The sequence below is a fragment of the Asparagus officinalis genome, chromosome 8 (assembly GCF_001876935.1).
Source record: "Asparagus officinalis chromosome 8, Aspof.V1, whole genome shotgun sequence".
In the NCBI taxonomy this organism is placed as follows: Eukaryota; Viridiplantae; Streptophyta; class Magnoliopsida; order Asparagales; family Asparagaceae; genus Asparagus; species Asparagus officinalis.
Window position 1 is genome coordinate 12,555,198 of NC_033801.1, and position 8,594 is coordinate 12,563,791.

The 8,594-nt window shown below is 36.6% G+C and overlaps 4 protein-coding genes across 4 annotated transcripts; 3 read left to right on the forward strand and 1 right to left on the reverse strand.

Annotated features, from left to right (window-relative positions):
* Positions 2,296–3,344, reverse strand: LOC109820872 (glutathione S-transferase T3-like). Its single transcript, XM_020387067.1, has 2 exons — positions 3,052–3,344; positions 2,296–2,970 (listed from the first exon to the last, which is right to left on the reverse strand). Exons 1-2 carry the CDS (start codon positions 3,256–3,258, stop codon positions 2,296–2,298), a joined length of 882 nt encoding a protein of 293 aa, XP_020242656.1. The 5' UTR covers positions 3,259–3,344.
* On the forward strand, positions 4,823–5,760 carry LOC109820873 (putative nuclease HARBI1). The gene has a single exon (XM_020387068.1). It carries the CDS (start codon positions 4,849–4,851, stop codon positions 5,758–5,760), a length of 912 nt encoding a protein of 303 aa, XP_020242657.1. The 5' UTR covers positions 4,823–4,848.
* LOC109820874 lies at positions 6,164–7,006 on the forward strand. The gene has a single exon (XM_020387070.1). It carries the CDS (start codon positions 6,164–6,166, stop codon positions 7,004–7,006), a length of 843 nt encoding a protein of 280 aa, XP_020242659.1.
* On the forward strand, positions 7,184–7,540 carry LOC109820875. Its single transcript, XM_020387071.1, has one exon. It carries the CDS (start codon positions 7,184–7,186, stop codon positions 7,538–7,540), a length of 357 nt encoding a protein of 118 aa, XP_020242660.1.

Sequence of the window (8,594 nt, forward strand, 5' to 3'; positions counted from 1 at the left end):
TGGAGCTATAATTTTTCAAATGGAGAGCAAGTTTGATAATTATTTTAGGCCTATTCCTCATGTTTTTGGTTTGGGGTTCTTATTGATCCATGTTTGAAGGATATTGGTCTTCGAATTTTGTTACAATCATTGTATGGTGAACAAATTATAGACTTAGATGATGGATCCATCCTTACTGCTACTTCTCATCATTTAGCTATTAGAAATTATTTTCAAACCTTATATGATGAGTATGCAGGTAGACATGGTGTAGCTGCACAATAGTCTACAGCTTCGACGCCTCCGAGCTCAGACTGAGGTAAAAGTGTAAGTTTTGATAGGTATGCAATAGTAGCTAAGCTAACTGATGGATCTAGATTTAGATCATCATTAGAGGTTTTTGAAATAGATGAATATTTATCTGCTTCTATAGTTAAATGTCAAAGAAATGTTTTAGATATTTTGTAATGGTGGAGAGTATATGGATCAGTTTCATATCCTATACGTTTCACCATGGTTCGTGACTTACTAATAGTGCAGGCTTCAATGATAGCTTCAGAATTCGTCTTCAGCACTGTAGGACGTTTGATCGACGACCACAGGACATGATTAGATCCGTATACTGTACAAGCGGTGATGTGCTTATAAGATTAGTGGAGGTACGAGAAGTGAACGCAAGGCATCGATCGGATGGCTGTAATTGAAGATAAATTTAAAGAGTTGAGACTGGCAGATAGATATAAAGATTAAACAATATTCATCAAATTATAATTTTTATTTCTTAGCTTTAAATTTATAATGAATTATTTTGGAAACAGTTACAAATGATAGTGATATAGGTGAGTAGGTACTAACCTAGTTTGAATGTACTCATCTGTTATGATACGACGAATCCCGAAATAAATTTATACTTGTAAAGGATTTGCTGGTTATTAATAAAGAAGACATTTTTATAATCTTTTATTCTTATAATTTTTTATATTTGTAATTTATGTCATTTCAAGTTATTAATAATATTTTTGTTTTTTATTAGCATTTTCTGTAATTTTTTATGTATATTTTAAAATTTAAATAGATTTTTTTAAAAAATAAAAAAAAGTTACAAAATTCGGGCCGGCCCGGAGTTCGGCCCGCTCAGGCCCGGGTCCGGGCTTTGGTTTTGCCCGATCCGGCCCGCTCAGGCCCGGGTCCGGGCTTCAGTTTTGCCCGGGCCGGTCCGGATGGACAGGCCTACTCACATGTTTACCTCTTCATAATGCTCATCACAACTTGGAAGTATCGGGGCAGTAGAAGGGACCTTTTAACATCGTCTCGGATGAATTCATATGCAAGTATTTAGGCATGTTTGGCGATTTCAAACTAATCAAATTAAAATCTTAAGCAAGTTAGAATTGAACCAGGGGGGGTCCAACGATAACTTATATAAAGACCCCTCTTTTAAACTAAAAGAAAGTAAAACTTTGATGGAGTTCCATAATACATTAGCCAAATATCACTTGGGTTCTTGACGTTTGAAAGTCATCAACAGGAGTCCCTAACATCACCTCCCTCTTTAGGTAGGATCCCTTTACAAACTTTCTTTAAATCTTGTTGACGTGGCTTTATCATTGTCACTGCCACATTAGTAAAAATGAAAGCCACGTCACTGCCCATGTTAGCATTAAAAAAATTAAACGCCTAATTTTGAAATGTTAGTCAATGTCACATCAGTAAAAAAATTAGTAAAAATCTAAATTTGACATGTCATATCAGTAAAAGATAATAATTTACAAGTTTGTCCTATCACATCATTGTCACATCAATAAAATTTAACAAAATTTTGTAAAAATGTCCTAGATTGATAATGAAGGCATCGTTAGAGCAACTCCAATGGGGAGGCTGCAAAATGCAGCCTCCCCAAAGCATATTCTTGGGCATATGCTTTTTTAGAGGGGGGTAACTCCAACCACCTCCTCTATATGAAGCTCTATTTGCATTTTTAATTGATTTCTTTTATTAATACTTTAAATAGATTTAAAAATATAGAAAATATAAATGTTAAAAAATTATATGAATTAATTTAAAATATAAAATATATTATAAATTAATACTAAAAGTATAATATATAATATACTCATTATTTAAATAAAAGTAATTATCTTTAATAAATTGATAATAAGACATAGATAAGAGCCTTTAAATTTTAAAAAGCAGAAAATATAGCATAATATTTGGAACAACCTTCACAGTTACTCCGAATGATGAAATTTTATATATTACATTCAGCGGCATTACATAGAAAAAGAAAGTACATGAAAATAAAGTACATGAAAAAAACTAAAAATCGGGCAGGCCATTTCCTCCATATCCACCGCTTCTGTAGTCAGGTATTCCGTATTGACTTCCTGCATAACTATATTCAGGATTAGGAATATCAGATGAAGAACCTCCGGTTGTGTTTCTATTTAAAATCTCTTGTTTTTTAATTCGAAAATACTCGCGTTCCGAAGGATCAGTAATAGTATCAAGATTAATCAACATAATCTTACTTTCCTGGCGTTCCCTTTGAATATCTAATTTTTTCTTTTCGTTTTCGGCCCTTAACATCATAATCTGGTGCATTGTTATTTTATCATTTTCTCGTTCTCCATGACTTTTTTTTAAAATATCGACAATTTCTTGATTGCTTTTATTGAGAGTTTCCAAGTCGAGGTTGGATTCAGTTGCTTGTCGCCTCCTCATCTTCTCTTTCTTCCTTCCTGTCGGTCGACTTGTTATCATATCTTCGTCATTATGAGTATATTCCTCATTATCGTCATTTAAGTCGACGACAGGAGAACTTGAATCTGATCCCTGAGATGAGCGGGACTTTGAAGTTTTGGAAGTTGCAGGCGATCTGACACTTATATTTGCCCATTTCTCTGCATCTTTTAAAATTGACCAAACATGATCAAATAGAAACCCCTTTCTCTCTTCTGGATCTTCTGCAAATATTATCCTAGCACGTTTAATCTACCACAAGAGAGGAAGAAACATTTATTAATAACATGATAGTAGATGATAATCAAGATTTATGTTATTCAAAATACTTACAATGTCAAGCTCAGAAGCACCGCTTGGATTTAAGCGCTCGACTTGTCGAATACATCCTCGAAATTTACTGATGGCCTTCATAATTAATTGCATTCGGCATGAAAGAGACTTTGGAGTCCTTTGAGCATTACAAATATTGGAAATCCTTTCATGAAATAAAGCAGAAATTCGTTCCCACAGCTTGTCCTTCTTTTGATTAGAACCCATGACTGGATCTTGAGAAATTTCGAGCCACGTGGCGCATAAAACTTGGTCTTCTTCTTGTAAAAAAGATTTTCCGCGACTAGATGCCATAATCTAAGAAGGAATGTAAAGAGTTATGAATATAGAATAAGAAGAGTTGTGGTGGAGATATGAAAATTGTGCAAGTATTATATAGGGATCAGATGTGAGGAGTCTCCAACACCAGGAGAATCCAATGTGGGGAGTCTCCAACACAAAAGGAATCCAATGTGGGGGTGAAAAACCAATGCTGAAAAGAATCCAATGTGTGGAGTCTCCAACACGAAAGGAATCCAATGTGGGGGTGAGAAACCAATACTAAAAAGAATCCAATGTGGGGAGTCTCCAACACGAAAAGAATCCAATGGGGGGGTGAGAAGCCAATGCTGAAAAGAATCCAATGTGGGAAGTCTCCAACACGAAAGGAATCCAATGTGGGGGGTGAGAAGCCAATGCTGAAAAGAATCCGATGTGGAGAGTCTCCAACACAAAAGGAATCAAATGTGGGGGTGAGAAGCTAATGCTGAAACGAATCCAATGTGGGGAGTCTCCAACACGAAAGGAATCCAATGTGGGGGGTGAGAAGCCAATGCTGAAAAGAATCCAATATGGGGAGTGAGAAGCCAATGCTGAAAAGAATCCAATGTGGGGAGTCTCCAACACAAAAGGAATCCAATGTGGGGGTAAGAAGCCAATGCTGAAAAGAATCCAATGCGGGGAGTCTCCAACACGAAAGGAATCCAATGTGGGGGGTGAGAAGCCAATGCTGAAAAGAATCCAATATGGGGAGTGAGAAGCCAATGCTGAAAAGAATCCAATGTGGGGAGTCTCCAACACAAAAGGAATCCAATGTGGGGGTAAGAAGCCAATGCTGAAAAGAATCCAATGCGGGGAGTCTCCAACACGAAAGGAATCCAATGTGGGGGGTGAGAAGTCAATGCTGAAAAGAATCCGATGTGGGGAGTCTCCAACACAAAAGGAATCTAATGTGGGGGTGAGAAGCCAATGCTGAAAAGAATCCAATGCGGGGAGTCATATTATATAATGACATTACATCCATCTCTAAATAACTCAGAACTTATATGATTATTTCTATAAATAACTTCTTCATCAATGAACTATGGAGCCGGACCGTCACAACTACCATCTTCTTCTTCTTCTTCTTCTTCTGACGACGAAATATGGTCTCAGTACATTAAAGATTGGGAGGAAGATATGACACAATGGGAGAAGGAAGATGAACTCTTAGCTCGCGTACATGCCTCTAACACGAAAATAATGACTTATTATCTCTCTCAAGAGGCAGAGCAGCCAAAGCGTATTGGCTCAGTTCCTGGTCATTTAGTGATCAATCGCGGGAGGGAAGAAGGTAATTCTCGACTTTACCATGACTATTTTTCTGATAACCCTACATATGGTGCAAACCTATTCCGTAGAAGGTTCCGGATGCACAGGAGTTTATTCCTTCGTATAGTTGAGGCGGTACGTGATCATGACAACTTCTTCGTACAGAAGATGGATGGTGTCAGCAAACTTGGGCTATCAACTTTACAAAAAGTTACATCGGCATTTCGCATGTTGGCGTATGGAACATCAGCAGATAGTACTGACGAATATGTTAGGATCGGTGAGTCAACTGCAATTGTGTGTTTAAAGAGATTTTGCAGAGCAATTGTAGAAGTATATGGAGATGAATATCTGAGGACTCCCAATGTCGACGATGTTGCAAGGTTATTGCAAAAGGGCGAAGAAAGAGGTTTTCCAGGAATGTTAGGAAGTCTAGACTGTATGCATTGGCAATGGAAAAATTGTCCAACAGCATGGGCAGGACAATACTCAGGTCGTCATGGAGGTCCAACCATTATTCTTGAGGCAGTAGCATCATATGATCTATGGATATGGCATGCATACTTTGGCTTACCAGGATCCAATAACGATATTAATGTATTGCAGTCGTCTAATTTGTTCGACAATCTATCACAAGGTATTGCTCCTCCTGCTCATTACACAATTCAAGGAAAAAATTATGATGTCGGTTATTATTTGGCCGATGGCATATATCCGAAATGGCCAACACTTGTTCAAACCATTTCTAATTCCGATGATAAAAAGAAACAATATTTTGCAATGATGCAAGAAGCATGTCGAAAAGATGTTGAGCGGGCATTCGGTGTTCTCCAATCACGATTTGCTATCATCAAGGGGCCAGCCCGTTTTTGGGATAAACGAACTCTGCATGATATCATGACTGCTTGTATTATAATGCACAATATGATTGTCGAAGATGAACGCGACGAGCAAGAAGATGTTGTCATTTCAACTCCACAATCAATTCCGAATGCTGAAAATATGGAGATAACGGAAACTGAACGATTCCAACGGTTTCTTGCTCGACATAAGAGGTTGAAAAACAAAGAAGCTCATTTTGCACTTCGAAATGCATTGATTGAACATTTGTGGGAAAGACATGGAAATGAAGCTATGTAACTTTTTTTACTAATGAAATAATGACTTTTTGTTGTCGTGAAGGTCGTCAGATTGTAACCTTCAGCGATCTACGTGAAAGCTTCAAATTGCAGTCTTCTGGAAGTCGTCAGATTGTAACTTCCATCATCAGTGTTTGATAGGGGATAAGCTATCTATTGTGATTTTTAGACAGCCTACAGTGGGGAGTCTCCAACACAAAAGGAATCCAATGTGGGGGTGAGAAGCCAATGCTGAAAAGAATCCAATGTGGGGAGTCTCCAACACGAAAGGAATCCAATGGGGGGGTGAGAAGCCAATGCTGAAAAGAATCCAATGCGGGGAGTCATATTATATAATGACATTACATCCATCTCTAAATAACTCAGAACTTATATGATTATTTCTATAAATAACTTCTTCATCAATGAACTATGGAGCCGGACCGTCACAACTACCATCTTCTTCTTCTTCTTCTTCTTCTTCTGACGACGAAATATGGTCTCAGTACATTAAAGATTGGGAGGAAGATATGACACAATGGGAGAAGGAAGATGAACTCTTAGCTCGCGTACATGCCTCTAACACGAAAATAATGACTTATTATCTCTCTCAAGAGGCAGAGCAGCCAAAGCGTATTGGCTCAGTTCCTGGTCATTTAGTGATCAATCGCGGGAGGGAAGAAGGTAATTCTCGACTTTACCATGACTATTTTTCTGATAACCCTACATATGGTGCAAACCTATTCCGTAGAAGGTTCCGGATGCACAGGAGTTTATTCCTTCGTATAGTTGAGGCGGTACGTGATCATGACAACTTCTTCGTACAGAAGATGGATGGTGTCGGCAAACTTGGGCTATCAACTTTACAAAAAGTTACATCGGCATTTCGCATGTTGGCGTATGGAACATCAGCAGATAGTACTGACGAATATGTTAGGATCGGTGAGTCAACTGCAATTGTGTGTTTAAAGAGATTTTGCAGAGCAATTGTAGAAGTATATGGAGATGAATATCTGAGGACTCCCAATGTCGACGATGTTGCAAGGTTATTGCAAAAGGGCGAAGAAAGAGGTTTTCCAGGAATGTTAGGAAGTCTAGACTGTATGCATTGGCAATGGAAAAATTGTCCAACAGCATGGGCAGGACAATACTCAGGTCGTCATGGAGGTCCAACCATTATTCTTGAGGCAGTAGCATCATATGATCTATGGATATGGCATGCATACTTTGGCTTACCAGGATCCAATAACGATATTAATGTATTGTAGTCGTCTAATTTGTTCGACAATCTATCACAAGGTATTGCTCCTCCTGCTCATTACACAATTCAAGGAAAAAATTATGATGTCGGTTATTATTTGGCCGATGGCATATATCCGAAATGGCCAACACTTGTTCAAACCATTTCTAATTCCGATGATAAAAAGAAACAATATTTTGCAATGATGCAAGAAGCATGTCGAAAAGATGTTGAGCGGGCATTCGGTGTTCTCCAATCACGATTTGCTATCATCAAGGGGCCAGCCCGTTTTTGGGATAAACGAACTCTACATGATATCATGACTGCTTGTATTATAATGCACAATATGATTGTCGAAGATGAACGCGACGAGCAAGAAGATGTTGTCATTTCAACTCCACAATCAATTCCGAATGCTGAAAATATGGAGATAACGGAAACTAAACGATTCCAACGGTTTCTTGCTCGACATAAGAGGTTGAAAAACAAAGAAGCTCATTTTGCACTTCGAAATGCATTGATTGAACATTTGTGGGAAAGACATGGAAATGAAGCTATGTAATTTTTTTTTACTAATAAAATAATGACTTTTTCAATTTTAATTACTTGGTTCTTGAAATTTTATATTTCAATTAATATTATTCAATATTAGTCTCATTTTGAAGGTATCGACAAAACATTTCCAACTGTAAAATTTTTATTTAAAAATAATTAGTAGAAATAAACTTATGTTGATTTTAAGTTGAATATCTAAAAATAATTAGTTAGTTAGAAGGGTATAATTGTAAATTTTTAGGGGAATAGTGGTTTGGAGGGGGGCTGCATATTTGGAGCAAAATCTCCAAATATGCAGCCGAAGAAAATTTTTTACAGCCGGACTCCAATTTTTGGAGTCCGGTTGGAGCTCCATGGGGCTGCAAAATGGAGTTTTGCAGCCCCATTGGAGTTGCTCTTAGGGACTCATGTTGATGACTTCCAAACAATAAGAAGCTAGATAATATTTGTCTAATATATCAAGGATTTCCATTGAACTTATGGCCAAAAAATAAAAAAAGGTCCCATCTTGTACAAGACATTGTTACACGCTTTTTAAACTCTTGTCTAAATTAGTGTCCTTATTATAGCTAATGAGTGAGTTCCAAACAAATTCTAAGGGGCCAAAACGTATAGGGGGTGTTAGTCAGCTAGAACATTTTTGTTAAAAATGAAATAATTTTTATTATGAGATAATTTTTAATATGAGATATTTTAATGGGATAATTGGGAGTGATATTTTAAAACATGATATTTTAGTGGGAAAATTGTTAGTATAATTAAGGATAATTTTCAGAAATCAATAAGCATATAAGTCATGTATTTTGATGATCATACTATTATTATACATTTTAAAACTTATTATTATTATTATTATCTTAGTGTTAATTAATCTTGAAGAACTATTAGATAGACTATAAGATTAACTTTTTATTTTTTTGGAATTATTATTGTAATATAAATTTTAAATTAAAAAGGTTTTCCTTTTTTTCTCTTCTTTTTTTTTATCTACCAGACGTTATTCCATCATCTCTCAACTTCAATTAATTTTTAATGAAACATGAATTTTATAATTTTTAAAT

Excerpts from the sequence above, each read along its gene's own strand:
- LOC109820874 (XM_020387070.1), top strand. The coding sequence starts at position 6,164 with ATGAACTATGGAGCCGGACCGTCACAACTACCATCTTCTTCTTCTTCT.
- LOC109820875 (XM_020387071.1), top strand. The coding sequence starts at position 7,184 with ATGCAAGAAGCATGTCGAAAAGATGTTGAGCGGGCATTCGGTGTTCTC.
- LOC109820873 (XM_020387068.1), top strand. The coding sequence starts at position 4,849 with ATGTTGGCGTATGGAACATCAGCAGATAGTACTGACGAATATGTTAGG.
- LOC109820872 (XM_020387067.1), bottom strand. The coding sequence starts at position 3,258 with ATGGGTTCTAATCAAAAGAAGGACAAGCTGTGGGAACGAATTTCTGCT. Across the intron at positions 2,971-3,051 it reads GTGCTTCTGAGCTTGACATT|ATTAAACGTGCTAGGATAAT; the intron begins GTAAGTATTTTG and ends CTCTTGTGGTAG.